This window comes from Pseudophryne corroboree, chromosome 1, assembly GCF_028390025.1.
Source record: "Pseudophryne corroboree isolate aPseCor3 chromosome 1, aPseCor3.hap2, whole genome shotgun sequence".
Lineage (NCBI taxonomy): Eukaryota > Metazoa > Chordata > Amphibia > Anura > Myobatrachidae > Pseudophryne > Pseudophryne corroboree.
This window is the reverse complement of record NC_086444.1, coordinates 1,011,896,536-1,011,915,967: the sequence shown is the minus strand read 5'-3', so window position 1 is coordinate 1,011,915,967 and position 19,432 is coordinate 1,011,896,536. Positions and strand designations below refer to the sequence as shown.

General features: G+C 44.1%; 1 protein-coding gene across 1 annotated transcript in view; it reads left to right on the top strand.

Annotated features, from left to right (window-relative positions):
- HPGD (15-hydroxyprostaglandin dehydrogenase) overlaps positions 1-15,260 on the top strand; it is a 74,353-nt gene extending 59,093 nt beyond the window's left edge. Inside the window, exons 6-7 of the mRNA XM_063920650.1 lie at positions 7,115-7,278; positions 10,993-15,260. Coding sequence (XP_063776720.1) covers positions 7,115-7,278; positions 10,993-11,125 — 297 coding nt within the window. The 3' untranslated portion in view covers positions 11,126-15,260. The remainder of the gene's footprint in view (positions 1-7,114; positions 7,279-10,992) is intronic.
- The last annotated feature ends 4,172 nt before the right edge of the window (positions 15,261-19,432 follow it).

Genomic DNA, 19,432 nt, shown 5'->3' with positions numbered 1-19,432 from the left:
ACTTGCCACACGTGAAGTCAGTTCAGACACTGCCAGCCAGCCAGTCAGGTCATTCCCCTCATCAGGCTTTTGCAGAAGAAGCTGGAGGCATTGAAGGAGGAGCTAAAAGGGAGCGATTCCGCTAGGCATGTGGGACTTGTGGATGGAGCCCTTAATTCGCTTAACAAGGATTCACGGGTGGTCAATCTGTTGAAATCAGAGCACTACATTTTGGCCACCGTGCTCGATCCTAGATTTAAAACCTACCTTGGATCTCTCTTTCCGGCAGACACAAGTCTGCTGGGGTTCAAAGACCTGCTGGTGACAAAATTGTCAAGTCAAGCGGAACGCGACCTGTCAACATCTCCTCCTTCACATTCTCCCGCAACTGGGGGTGCGAGGAAAAGGCTCAGAATTCCGAGCCCACTCGCTGGCGGTGATGCAGGGCAGTCTGGAGCGACTGCTGATGCTGACATCTGGTCCGGACTGAAGGACCTGACAACGATTACGGACATGTCGTCTACTGTCACTGCATATGATTCTCTCACCATTGAAAGAATGGTGGAGGATTATATGAGTGACCGCATCCAAGTAGGCACGTCAGACAGTCCGTACTTATACTGGCAGGAAAAAGAGGCAATTTGGAGGCCCTTGCACAAACTGGCTTTATTCTACCTAAGTTGCCCTCCCACAAGTGTGTACTCCGAAAGAGTGTTTAGTGCCGCCGCTCACCTTGTCAGCAATCTGCGTACGAGGTTACTTCCAGAAAATGTGGAGAAGATGATGTTCATTAAAATGAATTATAATCAATTCCTCCGTGGAGACATTGACCAGCAGCAATTGCCTCCACAAAGTACACAGGGAGCTGAGATGGTGGATGCCAGTGGGGACGAATTGATAATCTGTGAGGAGGGGGATGTACACGGTGATATATCGGAGGATGATGATGATGAGGTGGACATCTTGCCTCTGTAGAGCCAGTTTGTGCAAGGAGAGATTAATTGCTTCTTTTTCGGTGGGGGTCCAAACCAACCCGTCATTTCAGTCACAGTCGTGTGGCAGACCCTGTCACTGAAATGATGGGTTGGTTAAAGTGTGCATGTCCTGTTTATACAACATAAGGGTGGGTGGGAGGGCCCAAGGACAATTCCATCTTGCACCTCTTTTTTCTTTCATTTTTCTTTGCGTCATGTGCTGTTTGGGGAGTGTTTTTTGGAAGGGCCATCCTGCGTGACACTGCAGTGTCACTCCTAGATGGGCCAGGTGTTTGTGTCGGCCACTAGGGTCGCTTATCTTACTCACACAGCTACCTCATTGCGCCTCTTTTTTTCTTCTTTGCGTCATGTGCTGTTTGGGGAGTGTTTTTTGGAAGGGCCATCCTGCGTGACACTGCAGTGCCACTCCTAGATGGGCCAGGTGTTTGTGTCGGCCACTAGGGTCGCTTATCTTACTCACACAGCTACCTCATTGCGCCTCTTTTTTTCTTCTTTGCGTCATGTGCTGTTTGGGGAGTGTTTTTTGGAAGGGCCATCCTGCGTGACACTGCAGTGCCACTCCTAGATGGGCCAGGTGTTTGTGTCGGCCACTATGGTCGCTTAGCTTACTCACACAGCTACCTCATTGCGCCTCTTTTTTTCTTCTTTGCGTCATGTGCTGTTTGGGGAGTGTTTTTTGGAAGGGCCATCCTGCGTGACACTGCAGTGTCACTCCTAGATGGGCCAGGTGTTTGTGTCGGCCACTAGGGTCGCTTATCTTACTCACACAGCTACCTCATTGCGCCTCTTTTTTTCTTCTTTGCGTCATGTGCTGTTTGGGGAGTGTTTTTTGGAAGGGCCATCCTGCGTGACACTGCAGTGCCACTCCTAGATGGGCCAGGTGTTTGTGTCGGCCACTAGGGTCGCTTATCTTACTCACACAGCTACCTCATTGCGCCTCTTTTTTTCTTCTTTGCGTCATGTGCTGTTTGGGGAGTGTTTTTTGGAAGGGCCATCCTGCGTGACACTGCAGTGCCACTCCTAGATGGGCCAGGTGTTTGTGTCGGCCACTATGGTCGCTTAGCTTACTCACACAGCTACCTCATTGCGCCTCTTTTTTTCTTCTTTGCGTCATGTGCTGTTTGGGGAGTGTTTTTTGGAAGGGCCATCCTGCATGACACTGCAGTGCCACTCCTAGATGGGCCAGGTGTTTGTGTCGGCCACTAGGGTCGCTTAGCTTACTCACACAGCTACCTCATTGCGCCTCTTTTTTTCTTCTTTGCGTCATGTGCTGTTTGGGGAGTGTTTTTTGGAAGGGCCATCCTGCGTGACACTGCAGTGCCACTCCTAGATGGGCCAGGTGTTTGTGTCGGCCACTAGGGTCGCTTAGCTTAGTCATCCAGCGACCTCGGTGCAAATTTTAGGACTAAAAATAATATTGTGAGGTGTGAGGTATTCAGAATAGACTGAAAATGAGTGAAAATTATGGTTTTTGAGGTTAATAATACTTTGGGATCAAAATGACCCCCAAATTCTATGATTTAAGCTGTTTTTTAGGGTTTTTTGAAAAAAAACACCCGAATCCAAAACACACCCGAATCCGACAAAAAAAATTCGGTGAGGTTTTGCCAAAACGCGGTCGAACCCAAAACACGGCCGCGGAACCGAACCCAAAACCAAAACACAAAACCCGAAAAATTTCAAGTGCACATCCCTACTGTACATACAGTATATAAATCAGTGTAGCTTCTATTTTAGTAACATGATACATCCCAATGTAGTTTATTTCCCATGTTTCAATGATATCACTACTACAAATAAGAAAAATACAATAATATGCATAAGGGCAGGCGAAAGCTTTTGTGTCAGAAATAACATTGTTGTTGAATGTCCCAATATCCCAATCCTAATGGAACTATTTGTCCCTGACAAGGTCCCTAAGGTTTAATTTTCACTAAGTGCACATCCATTTTTAGCACAACTATTGTTTTGGTTGTTGAATGTGCAATAGTTCACAACGTCTTTTTATGTTTCATGCTATTTAAAGAAATGTTAAGTACCAGCAAGAATTTTTTTTACCATTGGCATCAAAAAACACCTGCTGTAAAGGCAGGGCCGGATTCAGACTTGGGGGGCGGATCAGGGCACTTAAGACAAGGGGCCCTCCCCCCTCCTCCAGCGCTCCACATCTTTTCAGCACTGCCCCCACTTGTCATCTTGCCCAATCTTGCTGGGATCCGGTCTGAAGATCGACAGTGTCTAGGTCGACAATGTTTAGGTCGACCACTATAGGTCGACAGTCACTAGGTCGACATGGATGGAAGGTCGACAGGGTTTCTAGGTCGACATGTGCTAGGTCGACAGGTCTAAAGGTCGACATGAGTTTTTCACATTTTTTTTTTTTCATTTTTGGAATTTTTTCATACTTAACGATCCACGTGGACTACGATTGGAACGGTAAAGTGTGCCGAGCGAAGCGGTAGCGGAGCGAAGGCACCATGCCCAAAGCATGGCGAGCGAAGCGAGCCATGCGAGGGGACGCGGTGCACTAATTTGGGATCCCGGTCACTCTACGAAGAAAACGACACCAAAAATAAATAAATCCTCATGTCGACCTTTAGACCTGTCGACCTAGCACATGTCGACCTAGAGACCCTGTCGACCTTCCATCCATGTCGACCTAGTGACTGTCGACCTATAGTGGTCGACCTAAACATTGTCGACCTAGACACTGTCGATTTGATGAACCACACCCATCTTGCTATGGGACTGCACAATGCAAGTGCAGCAGTGTTATCTGGTGGAGGAGTGGGGTAGGTTTGGGAAATGTTTTAGATTATGTGTATTCAATTCAAAACCAATGGTGTCTAAAATATTTAAACTAGTTGTCTAATAATGCCTGGGTACTGTTTATATCTCCATATTATCGAGAGACAACTATTTGATAAAGTTTTCTTGCAAGGGAAGAAAGACAACTTAAACAACCTTAAAATACATAGCCTCTGTAGTACTTAATCACTTGGACAGACTCAGGAGAACTCTGAGGGGTACATTTATTAAAGCTTCTAAAACAGAGAATTGGTGATGTTGCCCATAGCAACCAATCAGATGCTGTCTATCACTTCTCTATTGCTTTTTAAAAAAAGATACACAGCATCTGATTGCTTGTTATGGGCAACATTACCAATTCTCTAGAAGCTTTAATAAATTTACCCCTGAGTGTCTCTTCAGTCCCAAATTCTCTCATCAGATAACAGGTAACACAGAACCCAGATACATCAATCTAGGCTCCCCCTTGAATGGAGTAGATCCCTGAGTTACTTACAACCCAATCCCCCTTCCTATTGCTCCTTTAGTCAGGAAACTCTGTCGGTGGCTCATAAACCATGAAATTCCTGTGTCTGGCTGCACTGCACCCTGTCCTGCTCGCATTTTGGTTGCCCAGGTTCTTCCTTCTGCTGCTGCTGCACAAGAGTGATGTCCCCTGCACCTCCCTCCCTTAATCTTTCTCTGTGTGCAGGTGTTCATCAGAAAACCCTGCTGAAAAAGTAGAGTATATCATTGCTACCCGGGATGCCATCTTCACCTGTGTGATCTACTGTACATGACCCTGCTAATGATTGTATGGGTCCATACGTGCCTCTTCCCTTTTTAAAGCAGTTCTATAGAGTTACAGTATGTTGAATAGAAGATGGAAATTGTGCTTTCTCAGTTGAAGTTGTAGTACTATGTTCCTCCAGCAGGGATTTTCTCTAGCTGTGAAAAGATAATAAAGCACCTACAGTACAGTACAGTGTTGCCTGCAATGGTTCTAGTTGCAGAACATGACAGCCAGGAGTAGATCAGATGTAACTAGACCTGTGCCCATCCCAGTGGCGGAACTAGCGAGCGGTGGGCCCAGGTGCGACAAAATGCTTTGGCCCCCCCCCCCATCCCATCCAAGTCCACCCCCTCACCCCTGGAGAGGATCTGGTGAGGGGGACCTGCTCAGGGCCAGAGAAATGGATACCTAGCAACAGTGCCATAACTAGACATTTTAGCACTGTGTGCAAGAAATGGCATCAGTGCCCCACCCCTGCATGCAAAACAGGGGCCAGTGTGCGGCGTAGGCGCGTGCAAAAATACATAGGGGTGTGGCTTCATGGGGAAGGCGTGTGGCCACAAAATAATACCAATTCATAAAATAGTGCACAGTAGTTTCCATTATTCAAATTACGCCGCACAGTAGCACCACTACACCAGGTAGAGACCCTTTTACACCCTATGGCGGACAGATTCCCCTTTTTACACATTACGGCAGACAGCATCCCCTTTTTACACATTACGGCAGACAGCGTCCCCCTTTTTACACATAACGGCAGACAGCGTGCCCTTTTTACACATAGCGGCAGACAGCGTGCACTTTTTACACATAACGGCAGACAGCGTGCCCTTTTTACACATAACGGCAGACAGCGTGCACTTGTTACACATAGCGGCAGACAGCGTACACTTTTTACACATAACGGCAGACAGCGTGCCCTTGTTACACATTATGGCAGACAGTGTCCCCTTTTTACACATTACGGCAGGCAGCGTGCCCTTGTTACACATTACGGCAGACAGCGTGCCCTTGTTACACATTACGGCAGGCAGCGTGCCCTTGTTACACATAACGGCAGACAGCGTCCCCTTTTTACACATAACGGCAGACAGCGTGCCCTTGTTACACATAGCGGCAGACAGCGTACACTTTTTACACATAACGGCAGACAGCGTGCCCTTGTTACACATTATGGCAGACAGCGTCCCCCTTTTTACACATGACGGCAGGCAGCGTGCCCTTGTTACACATTACGGCAGACAGCGTCCCCCTTTTTACACATTACGGCAGACAGCGTGCCCTTTTTACACATCACGGCAGGCAGATTCCCCTTTTTACACATTACGTCAGGCAGATTCCCCCTTTTTACACATTGCGGCAGACAGCGTCCCCTTTTTACACATCACGGCAGGCAGAGTCCCCCTTCTTTACACATTACGGCAGACAGTCCCCCTTTTTGCACATGAAGAAAGAAAGAAAGAGAAAGAAAGAAAGAAAGAAAGAAAGAAAGAAAGAAAGAAAGAAAGAAAGAAAGAAAGAATGAATTATACTTACCCTCTCCGCTGGCTCAGGCTCCTCGGTGCAGCTTCTGGCAGAGATCCTGGGCAGGAGAGAAGGAGGAGGAGGGAGGTGGAGGAGGGAGGTGGAGGAGGGAGCCGCAGCAGCGCTGTTTTATTGGTGGAGGCGCTGCTGCTGTCCCTCTGCTTCACTATAGGCTGTTCTCCGCCGCTGTAAATGCTGGGATGCGCTTCACAGCGGCGGAAGACAGCCTATAGTGAAGCAGAGGGACAACAGCAGCAACGCCTCAACCAGTAGCAAAGCGCTGCTGCGGCTCCCTTCTCCACCTCCCTCCTCCTCCTTCTCCCGTACCGCTGCGCTCCTCTCCTCTCTCTCCGGGCGGCTGTGTGCTGCGGGCAGCGGTTGCCCGCAGCACACAACGGCATGTAATAAGTCAGTTTCACTCATTACATGCTTTGGGCCCATGGACAGTGGTGGGCCCCAGTGCAACGCAATGGTTGCACTGGCGGTAGTTCCGCATCTGGCCCATCCCTAACAGATCCAATAATAAGCAGCCCTATTAGAAATAGAAACATCATTGCTTGTACCTCCCCTTTTCCCAACATGTTTTCTTGTTTGGCCCTAACAAACATTGGAAGGTGTGTGAAAATATTTTGTTTCTTATAATTGTAAATTATATGGAATATTGTGGTACAACAGAAGACTTTTAATTCATAAAGGGGGGTATTCAGTTCCTGCGGCTTTTTGCCACACCACGGCAATCCAATTAGCAGGGATTGCCCTGAAGTTGGACTGAACCTGTCAAAAGCTACAAATTCAGGTTCGCATGCAGGAAAAAAAACATTGATTATGCAGTCTACACGGAATCAGTGGATTTTTGCTCCTGAATCATGATTTTTAGGCATGGGAAAAAAGGCTATTTCATTGAATTGCCTTTCCCTGTGCCACAGGGATTTTTTTACCAGCAATTAGCAAAGTGTTCAAGAGTAATTTTTCTTTTTTCTTTGTTTTTAATTTTTTTAATTGTAATTTCCTCTTGTGTTTTCCTGTCTTTCTGCAGGCTCTGTCCTCTATTGGAAATTATGGTGTGAGGATAAATACAGTGTGTCCGGCATTTGTAGACACACCACTCCTGGAATCCATTGACAAAGAAGAAAATATGGGAGTGTATTATAAGTACAAGGATAACATAAAGGATATGATGAAATTATTTGGTGTACTAGAGTAAGTATGGACATTTCACGTCCTTGCTCATGTTTGTGTCCCAACTTAATAAAACCACTGATTCATTAGATAAAGTGGTTCAAGGAGGACATTTTAACTTATTACAGTAGAAAAAAACACTAAAGTTGCATTGACACATTGTTTCTGACAGAGTCTCCAAATTAAAAATAAAAATATAATAATAATTATTATTATTATTATTATCATAGCCAAGTCTAAGAAAAGGAATTGTATTTTCCTTACCTGTTTCTTTGGTGAATATTTTTAAAAGCTTATTATAAAGTACCAGCCAATCAGCTTGTAACTCATTTTACAGAATGTGTTTTAACATACAGTACGTCTGTAAAAAGTAATTAAGTAATACATAGGTATAGACAGTGTCGGACTGGGGCATGAAGAGACCTCTGCAGGAATGCAGTGGTTGGGGCCCATGCTTAGTGGTGTGGCCAGCTGCTACAGATGTTTGGCTAACCATTAGAGAGTGCATGGTCAAGGACCCTTGATAAATATATATAGTAAATACTGCTAGTGCATGCATGCTAATGTGCCAGATAAATAACAGAAATTGACTGTAGAAAAAATACCACAGGTCTGTGCAATATATTGTAACCTATGTTTAATACAAGTGCAGAGTCTGGAACGATCCGTAGAAGAGGAGGTGGGGCCCCGGGCAAATAGAATATTGGCATCCAGGAGGTGGAGTGTGTACTACCCCTTTTACACCAACCAGCATATAACACAGGTTATTGCACATGAACGCGCATAATCCATGTTGCTGGTTGGTGACCCGGTATTCCAACTCGGGTAGCTTGCACGATTGAATACGGTTTCAACCCAGCAAGCTGTGCTGTGCGAACGGAAGCTGGGTTTCCCGTTCACAGTGTATGGAAGGGCGACGCTGGGAGATCATGTGATCTCCCAGCGCCGCCCCCGCTGCGTCATCGCCAAACGTCACCAACCCTGCAATATGCCTCGGTTGGTGATTGCAGAAAGAAAGGGGGCTAATGCGGGTCGCAGCTGGGTAGCACCCGTGTCAGGCTCCCGGCTGCGACCCGCGTTTTAGGTGAAAAAAGGGGTATTACTGAGGTTAGCGAATACGTAACATTCACTGATGATGATGTCAAATTTAGATCATGCATGTACAGTATTTGTAATACATATCATATGAACTGTAAAATGAGTAACTAGAAAAGATACATGTAATACAGCACTGCAGTGGGTGCACTGTACTGAGATCTAGGTCAAGAGAAGAAGTGAACCCGCTAAAAGATACACATTTAAGGGTTGTATAAGTACTGGTTAGGATAAGATGTGAGTCTGTGTGGTATCCATTTGGATGGTCGACCATGTTATGGTCGACAGTCATTAGGTCGACCACTATTGGTCGACACTGACACATGGTCGACACTGACACATGGTCAACATATTAAAATGGCCGGCGCATGAAAAAGTCGACATGAGCTTTTCACATTATTTTGCTTTTGTGTAACTTTTCCATACTTTACGATCCACGTGGACTATGATTGGGAACGGTAATCTGTGCCGAGCGCAGCGGTAGCGGAGCGAGACACCTTGCCCGAAGCATGGCGAGCGAAGCGAGCCATGTGAGGCACTAATTGGGGTTCCCCGTCACTTTATGCAAAAAAACGCCACAAAAAAGTAAAAAAAAAACTAATTTCGACCTTTTCACGTGTCGGCCATCTTCACGTGTCGACATTTTGTCCATGTCGACCATGCCAATGTCGAAAAATAGTGGTCAACCTAATGACTGTCGACCATAACATGGTCGACCTTTCATGCCGGAACCAGTCTGTGTGTGTGTGTGTGTGTGTGTGTGTGGGGGGGGGGGGGTTGCCGCATGTTAAACTAATCGCAGCTCTGCAGCTCTCCCTAGACATGTATTGAGATAATGCTCTCTCTCTAGAAAGCAAAAGATTCACATTTCATAACCATTCTAGCTTTCTGCTATTTATAGTAGCCACTTTTGTGATGGCTGTAAGGTACTGTATATTAATCATTGTTTATTGTATACTTAGCAAGGTTACTGCTGCAATAGTGCAACTTGTTTTACATTATTTGACACATGGAACAATTGGCGTTTCCTCCCATGGGCCTCTTTTAGATTTGATTGGTAGGGGTTGTAAACTTGCAAGTGAGTTTCTTTTAGAACCCAGAGAGCTATTGTAGTTTTACTGTACATAAAAAGTGCAAATTGAAATAATTATATATGCATATAAATGTACAATATATAAAAAATGAAAATGCAAAAAATATTTTTTTTCCTGATGTTTGCTTTAAGATTAGAATGTGTAACTAGGAAGATGTGTGATAGTAGGGAATGCTCTGTATAGTTTGGACATGACATCTTTAGCTAACGTTATCTCATCCTTCCTCTTGTATACACTGGAGGCAATACTATCTGTAATTCTTGACCTTTCATGCTTCTGGGGTATCCTGTGGGATAAAAACACATAACAATGATTTTTTTTTCTCACTTGTAGGAAACTTTGCCTACATCTGAAAAGCACTATCTGCTAATAAAATAAGCTGCACTTTGCATGGGGTTTTAGCCTTTACATTAGGATGTAGAGTATCTAGCTGCGAAGATAGTTTTTTACATTTTAAAAAATGAAAACATGATGACTTATTCCCAAGGAGTCACTGGTAATATATAGGACCTAATTCAGTGATGTATGCAACCCCGCTGTTTACGTACATCCCAGATGTTTTTGGATCTGTACATGCACAGGAGTTGCACTGCTCACGTGCAGATCGTGGGCTGCAGTGCCGCTCACAGTGCACCAAACTCTGCCGCATGATTAACCTGTGGGTCACTCAGATGACCGATGTTCATACAGGTGATCCCATGCTGCATATTTGGACACAGAAGAAGATCAGAGAAGCCAGCAGGAGGAGTCTATTTACACAAGATGCCTGCTACGCCATTAGCATATTATCACACAGCCGCTACGTCTTTGTGTGGACCGCCTCCATCTTTGAATTAGGCCCTTAGTGACACATTATTATACAGCACTGTTCAAAGAGTATTTACTATTCACATCAGTCCCTGTCCCTGTGGAGCTTACATTCTAAGGGGACTATGTACTAAACCTTGGAGAGAGTGGAGCGAGATAAAGTACCAGCCAATCAGCTCCTAACTGCCATGTTACAGGCTGGGTTTGAAAAATGACCGTTAGGAGCTGATTGGCTGGTACTTTATCACGGCCCACTGTATCTCTCTCCAAGGCCCTGTATTCCCTGCCATACAAACTATGGTCTACATTAGTTAGCAGCCATTTAACTTATGTTTTTTGTAGAGTGGGAGGCAAACACAGGTAGAATATACAAACTCCCAACAGGTAGGGCCCTTGTTGAAATCCAACTCATTACCACTGGCACTGCGAGGCAGCAATGTTAACCACTGTGCTACCACACAATAACAATTAAATAACATAATATCTATTACACAAACATATCCACATTTTGAGGAACTAGCATGTTACATGAGCTGTATCCAACAAGTGATGATTGTGTATTTTTAATTTGTTGCTGTCATTTGCACATCTACAGTTATGTTCTGTAAAAACTTTTCAGCTCCAGCCTTCTTGTGAAATATAATGTAATTTTTGCTCCTTATGACAATAGAAATAAAGCAGATGAGATGGATAGAGTTGGCACATTTTATTAACTGTAGGCATTCTTGTTTTATGACAGCCCATCACTAATAGCCGAAGGCTTGGTAAGACTCATAGAAGATGACACCGCTAATGGCGCAGTAATGAAAATCACAACCTCCCGGGGAATTCACTTTGAAGAATTTTCAGCACAGCAGAAGACAAAAGTGTGAAACGTTAACGAAATAACAAAATCACAAAACAAAAAAACGTTAACAAAAACAAAAGCTGTAACTAATATACATGTTGCTCATATATGGAAAAGAAAAATGTAAAAAAAAAAAAATATGCACAAATTTTGAGTGAATGCAGGTATTAAGTATCAATCGTATATGCATATTCTTGAGAACTTTTGACATAAGTGCTTGAATCAATATGCATAAGTAAGTTCTCAAGGCTGGTGATATACCTTTCAAGTTTACCAGTTTTCACCGAAATTTTGTAGTTTCCAACAGCCACATAGGAAGTGCTCTAATAGAAAGTGGTAGCAATCTTACTGGAAAAGGTGTGAGAAGGGCAGAATAGAGCATTGCCGTGTGGCTTAGGGGTCTATTCATTAAGCAGTGAAAAGTGTGGAGAAGTGAGCCAGTGGAGAAGTTGCTCATGGCAACCAATCATCATTGAAGTAACATTTATAATTTGCATACTATAAAATTGTATGGACCAGCTAATTGGTTGCCATGGGCAACTTCTCCACTCTTTTCACTGCTTCATGAATAGACCCCTTAGTGTTGTGGCCCAGTGTATTCAACTTTCCACTGTGAAATGTTGGGGGAGTATAATTTTTTACCTTCCATATAATTTCCAGACACAAAGAAGACCTTATTTGGAAAGCACCTAGCAATGCCTCAATTCTTGAGTTACAATTAAAGGCAGGGATGACAAATTCAGTTGTGGGCCTGCTGACTACAATAGACTAGGAAGCTCCTGAAATAACCCCAATCTTGCTGATAAAGGAAAAATAAATAAATTCTGTAGATAACTTTATAATACAGTCATTACCAATAGAAATGTGGGCCTGGTCTTATGTGTCTAGACATATATTTGTACATACTGTACCTTGTAAGTTTCTTGACACAGTCACAGTATGTACTGTATATGCATATCCTCCAACTGCACCGATTTAGCCGGTACAGTACCGTTTATTTATGGTCTGTACCAGTGCCGGATTAAGTCTTTTGGGGGCCCGGGGCACTTAAGATAGGGGCGCCTCTCCCTCACATCAGCACCGCACCCCTGGCTGTGGCCACTGTGCCACCTCCCCATTTGCAGGATATATATATATATATATATACATATATAAAATCAGCTCCATGTGTCTGGCACTGGCAAATGGTGACAGGGTTGGTAGACCCAATAGATGCATAGAGATGACAGGTTGCACTCAGCAGACTTGTTTGCAGTTTACAAAAACGATTTCGGGCTTGTGTCTGTTGTTGGGCACAATATTATGCCTGACAATGGGTGCAAGCCTGAAACATAGGAATATAGGACAATTTTAAAACAAGTCAACAGACTGCAACCTGTCATCTCAATGCATATATACTGTAAGTGTGTCTCTCTTTCCCTCTCCCAGCAACTCATCATATCCACCCCTTATATTTTTAATGACACCCCATCCCTTATATATGATCCCCACCCCTTAAATATTTAATGATCACACCTCATCCCCACTTTGTAAATATTAGTTGACTGCACTCAATTCCACTTTAGAAAGTATATTTAACACCCCTCCATCCTCCCCTTCCCTCCCGCGCACACACACACAACTTTATACACTGATCTCTGCTCAGGCAGCGTCCAGCAAACCTCCTGCTCCTCCTGACAGATGCACAGCGCCAGCATCTTCTAGTAGTCACCAGCGCTGCTGGAGAAGCAGGGAGCATGCAGCGACGCGTCCCGCTGCGGGTACAGACATAGGTGCAGGGCAGGCAGACGATTGAACTTTTCGCCAGGCTCCGCCATCAGCAGCAGCTTCTGCACTGCTACTGCTGGAAGTCTGCTGCTGGTGGTGAAGCATGAAGAGAAGTAGAACCGTCACTGTACAGCAGCTCTGGACGGGGGGCCCCATTAGAGAGTGGGGCCTGGGGTAACTACCCCCTGGGCTCCCCCCCTTAATCCGGCACTGGTCTGTACCGACCTAAACAGGGTCTGTACTGGGTGCAGTGTTTCCTGATTGCTATAGATGTCTATAGCACCACTGCAGGGTATTATATATATATATATATATATATATATATATATATATATAATTTTTATTTATTTTTTGTATCAATTTTGCAACTCCATGAAGGCATGTACTGTTAATACAGTATGTGTGTTAATTTGTATGATCTAGATGTCTTAGTGATACATCATTCTTCTGGTGTAGTTTCCCCCAGGAGTACATTATTTGCACCAAATATCAGCAATTAATACCCAAACTTATGTTATCTTCTTTGTCACACAAACAATCATAACAAATATAACAGTAAATGCATTGGATGGAACTTTTGAATCAATGAACTTGTGTGTGTTGGAAACATTTGCTACATTATACAAGAAAATCCATCAATAGTATGTGGTATTCTCTTTTCCACATTTGATCTAATTGAATTGTATTCATAAGTGATGGGTAACACGCCCCTCACCCCAATACTGGAAGTCCAAGAAAACATTCTTCTTTGTATATATGAGACACCTTCCTATTTCCCAGTGATCCTGATAGTGTTAGATAGGTTCATGTGTGGCGTGTATGGATGGTGATATCTTCTTATGTAATCATTGGTGTGTATGAAGTATGCTTTGGTGATCTGATGTCAACATTGTCTTCATAATCCCAGTTGTCTCTGTGAGGAGAAGGACCCTAGAGATGGGATGGACTATAAACACTTAATTAGTGCCTTTTACTATTAACAGAAGTCATGGCATACTATTGTAGATAATGTTTTATAATGTATTATTATGTCCACAAATAATGTATCCCATAGGTTAGGCAAATATAGGATTTTACATATACTGTGAATGTAGATGACTGAAAAACATGTATGCATGTCAAAGGAAAAAAAATGATATGTTAATTAAACTGGCTTTATCGTGTACTATAGTACAATTATCATGTACTATAGAACAATTATGTGGCAATAATTAGCATTCTATTATTGATTAGAAAATCGCAGCTATATTCATTGTTGAATATTGTAACAAATGTACATAACTAAATTATATTCTTTATGACTATAAGGGTGGTGTCACACAGGTGCCTGTCATGTTAGAGCTTTAATAGCTTTCAAAGTGCTAGTGCCTAATTTGTACAGCATTTTTAATTGCATCTTGAAAAATATAGCATCAATGGCCCTCATTCCGAGTTGTTCGCTCGTTGCCGAGTTTCGCTATATTGCGATTAGTCGCTTACTGCGCATGCGCAAGGGTCGCAGAGCGCATGCGCTTAGTTATTTTACTCAAAAGTTAGGTATTTTACTCACGGCATAACGAGGATTTTTCATCGTTCTGGTGATCGGAGTGTGATTGACAGGAAGTGGGTGTTTCTGGCCGGAAACTGTCCGTTTTATGGGAGTGTGCGAAAAAACGCTGGCATTTCTGGGAAAAACGCGGGAGTGTCTGAAGAAACGGGGGAGTGTCTGGGCGAACGCTGGGTGTGTTTGTGACGTCAAACCAGGAACGAAACTGACTGAACTGATCGCAATGGCTGAGTAAGTCTCGAGCTACTCAGAAACTGCAAAGAAATATCTTTTCGCTATATTGCGAATACTTCGTTAGCAATTCTGCTAAGCTAAGATTCACTCCCAGAGGGCGGCGGCTTAGCGTGTGCACTGCTGCGAAAAGCGGCTAGCGAGCGAACAACTCGGAATGAGGGCCAATGTACTGCCACGCACATAGCGGGTTATTGTAACTTTGTTGTGTTTTACTCGCACCAACTAGAAACTTTATAACTCAAAACATTATCCTCCCTGTATAACCTACATACTATTAGCGTGCAAAGTTCTAACAGGTCCGCGTAGATAAATGAATCGACCTGCATATGTGACACAATCTGCTCAAGCATAATGCATAATGTATTTCAGTTGGAGAGTATTGTGATTGAGTGCTTTACACACTTGTCCATAAGCATGCTCTCAGTGATTGAAAATCACTTGAGCAAGGAAAGCTTCCGGCATGTTCTTCATTTTATCTTAAGATTTAATTTGGAGCAATTAGACACTGCACAAGAAAAACAGCATTGGGGCACCACCCAAAGAGATATGTTGTGATATACGGTATGTGATTTTTTTTTTTATGTATTTGATTAATAAATGCTTCTGAACTGTATTTTTTTATAACTGTCTTGTTTTGTTTGCAAAACATCTGAAATCAGATATTCTTTACCACAAACACGACAAAAATGTAAAACTGGCAAATAATATAGTATCATAAAATATTATACCATAAAGGCTGTTACTGACTATAGAGTATAATCCATGCTGTTGGGAAATTAGATAAAATGAATCTGTGAGCAACATGCTCCATGAATTCAATGGTGTAATAAACATTCTAAAGCAAATGATCTAAAATAAATGAGAAAGGTCAGTTGCAGACACTGTATAACTTTATTCCTCTGTAATATGTACAGATTAAGCAGCTCCCAGCTTCAATAATACTTAGCACACTCCAGAACCAGACCGGCCAGCAGTGTCTGTGCCACAACTAGACATTTCAGCGCTGTGTGCAAGAAAACATCAACAGCACCCCCCCCCCCCCCCCATATACAAAACAGGGTTTGTGCGCACCAAAAATATAGGGGAATGGCTTCACGGGGAAGGGGCGTGGCCACAAAATAATACCAATTCATATTACGCTGTACAGAAGTCCCCATTATTCAAATTACACTGCACAGTTGTGTCACTTACACACATTATGCCAGGTAGGGCCCCCTTTTACACATTATGGCAGGCAGAATCCCCTTATTACAAATTACGGCAGCAGAGTCCCTTTTTTACTCATTAGGCAGCAGAGTACATGGGATCACCAATTACATTGTGTCCTAGGTCTCACCTTCCTTCTTGTAGTGTGTGATGAGCAGTACCACAGGCAGACCCCAGGCTGTTCAGAGCACTGGAGCAACAGCAGCAGCAGCCGCCTTTCCCTCCACCCCTAACTTCGGCTCCGAGCTCATCCCAGGACTGGGTCTTCTCCTCTGTCACGGCAATGGTCGAGAAGGCTGTAAATCCGTTGTGGAGAGCTGCAGCCGACAGTCACGGTCAGATAGCAGCGGCGGCTAGAGCCACTTAAAACACAAGAACACCAGGGCTGGCGGAGGAGAACACTTTGCATTTCAATGGAGCAGCCAGGGAAGTTGACGCATGGCAACCTGCTCGGTCCATCACTGCCACGCTACCGGGGCAGGGTGGCCAATCGGGGACAAGGTGCATATGATGTGCTCCTATCACAAGTGCACTGTGTGCAAAGCACACAGCGTGCAGACCTAGTTACGGCCCTGCTGGCCAGCAGGCATTTCTGGTAAATGCCAAAAGGCCCAATGGCCTTATGGGCCAGTCCAGCCACACAGAGACCGGGGCATGGCTGAGCAGTGCACAGTCTCCCGGCGCTCTGCTCAGCTGCCCGGAACATGGAGACAGGCTGGATGAGCAACTCCACCTCCCGGCGCTCTGCTCAGCCGCCCAGCATACAGATACATAGGTCGTGCCACAAGGTCACACTCCATGAGCCATGACCACACCCCCTGTGGTGCACGCGGCCACTATAATGCCAGTGCCATTATAGAGCCCCAGTCCATCCCTGGCACATCTCAAGTGTTCTACCTGCCTTCACATCACAAGTGGCTTATTGCACACACATGTCACAATGGGTATGCCTTCAGTTGTTCACACAGCAGTGGCTATTGCAAAACACAAGCATCCTGAATCAGAGTTGCACACAATTCCGAATGTGGTTGTTTACAGCGAATTTTAGAAAACAGTGCATACAGATGTAGCCACGCTCATCTAGCCTATAGCTTGCCGTATTTGCAGCAAGTCAGGCACGGCAAGTGCATTCCTGACTAGGATATGCGCGTGTGTCTAAGTATGTGCGCCCATACAAATACATGGGTGGCATACCATGGCGCAGCTTGCATACTAAGTCACACGTGCGCCTAGTTGTGGCTCGTAACCCCCTGCGGTCATGCCGCAGGCTGGATGAGCGTGGCTACATTTGTATGTTGTGGTTACAGCATTTACAAGTGAGTCATAAGCATCTCAGTCATTTCTCACTTATGGCTGAATGGGCATTTACTGGGTACCAATGTCATGGCGGGGCAATCGCATGTAAGAGAAGCATCCAGTGGGAGTGTAAACAAAGCTGTGGGCTATTCACAGGTGAGTGTACGTGCAAATATCCTTCCAACTTCAGTCAGATCTCCTGCACCAAGCATAGTGCTGGTGCCAATGCAGATGATAGTGATCACATCTCACATGCTGAGGGTTGGGAGTGATATGGTCACATGGATGCAGCCAAATCAGAATACAGGCGGATGTTCATGTGACAAAGGGGCATAGAGCCCCGAACTGTCGGCTATACAATTCTGATGTTTTAATATAATACAGATTTATCAAGTGTCTTAGTACCACTGTACAGTCCTTCTATTTGATTATCCTTATTACAAGGGGGCACCAGAGCATTAATTATTTGTTTATTAACAATTTCTTATATATCACAGCAAATTCTAATGTGCTATACAATTGGAAAAAGTGATAACATAAAACATAAACAATTGCAAACCACACTGAAAAAGAACAAGACTGATGCCATGTGGCATGGTTGTATGGTCACATGAGCTGAAGATAGAACTTTTTGGACTGAACTCCAAGTGCTATATTTGGTGAAGACCAAACCCAGTGCACCACCTAAAATACCATACCTACTGTGCAGCATTAGGTGTAAAATTTGTGTTGTGGGGACGTTTCTCTTCAGCTTGGACATGGCGATTGGCCAGGACTGAAGAAAAGATGGATGCAGCCAAGTACACCCAAATTCTTGGGGAAAACCTTCTTGAGGAACCCTCTGCTAGACTGCTGAAGATAGGCAGCTGGTTAATTTTCCAGAAAGACAACAACCCTAAATATCCCACCAAGAAAACAGCAAAGTGGCTTAAAGATAGAAAGGTGAATGTATTCTAGTGGAGATACTATTAATTAATCAGTATAATGGATAAGCACATGTTGCCAGGTGGTGGCAAACCACAAAGGCATATAGCCTCATCCCTGACTATTCCCCCCTATGTCAAGCCATTATAGGTGGTGCGGGGAACAGTTTAATATATGGATTATATAGAACTTTGTTTTATCTAGAATAACTTGTTTAACAAATCAACTCATGGTGTTGATTTAGTACAAGTATAGCATCGTATTACCTGTGTAAAAATTCCTGAAATCGTCATGATGGTTTGAATCTGTGGTGACAGGCTAAGCACTTTGCACTTTATATTGTTTTGTATGTGATTGATGTTTGTTCACTCAGCACACTCTAGCTCCTAGTGAGCGAAATTGTTGTATGTGTGCTTTGTTGTGGCTATTATTCACTAAGGGGGTCATTCCGAGTTGATCGCCCGCTAGCTATTTTTTGCAGCGCTGCAATCAGATAGTCGCCGCCTATGGGGGAGTGTATTTTCGCTTTGCAAGCATGCGAACGCTTGTGCAGCCGATCGGTACAAAAAAGTTTTGTGCAGTTTCTGAGGTCTGTACTTACTCAGCAGCTGCGATCACTTCAGCCTGTCCAGTCCCGGAATTGACGTCAGACACCCGTCCTGCAAACGCTTGGACACACCTGCATTTTTCCAACCACTCCCTGAAAACGGTCAGTTGACACCCATAAACGCCTTCTTCCTGTCAATCTTCTTGGGATCGGCTTTGCGAATGGATTCTTCGTTAAATCCATCGCCCAGCACCAATCTGCTTTGTACCCGTACGATGCACCTGCGCATTGCGGTGCATATGCATGCACAGTTTTGCAGAGTTTTGACCTGATCGCAGCACTGCAAAAAATAGCTAGCATGCGATCAGGTCGGAATGACCCCCTATATGATTTTCTAGTGCGATGTGATGTTTATTGTATTGCATTTGTTTCATATTGTCTCAGTACACTAAACAGACACATTGTTGTGTTATTTTGACAGCCATGGTAACTGGCCAGCCTGAGTTACATCACTTCCTGTAAGGCTGTGACGCCGAAACCGGAAGTATGGGACAGGGAAGGTCCTCACAGCTGAGAGTCATTGGTGGGGCATAAGTGGCACCAATTATGTTATGTATTTATTCATTGTCTTTGCACTGTATTATTGTCTGAGGAAGGGGATACGTCCCCGATACGTAACCTGCACTGAATTAAATTACACACCTGGGGGTAAATTTACTAAGATGGGAGTTCTATTTAAGATGGGATGTTGCCAATAGCAACCAATCAGATTTCAGGTATTATCTTGTAGAAGGTGCTAGATAAATGAGAAG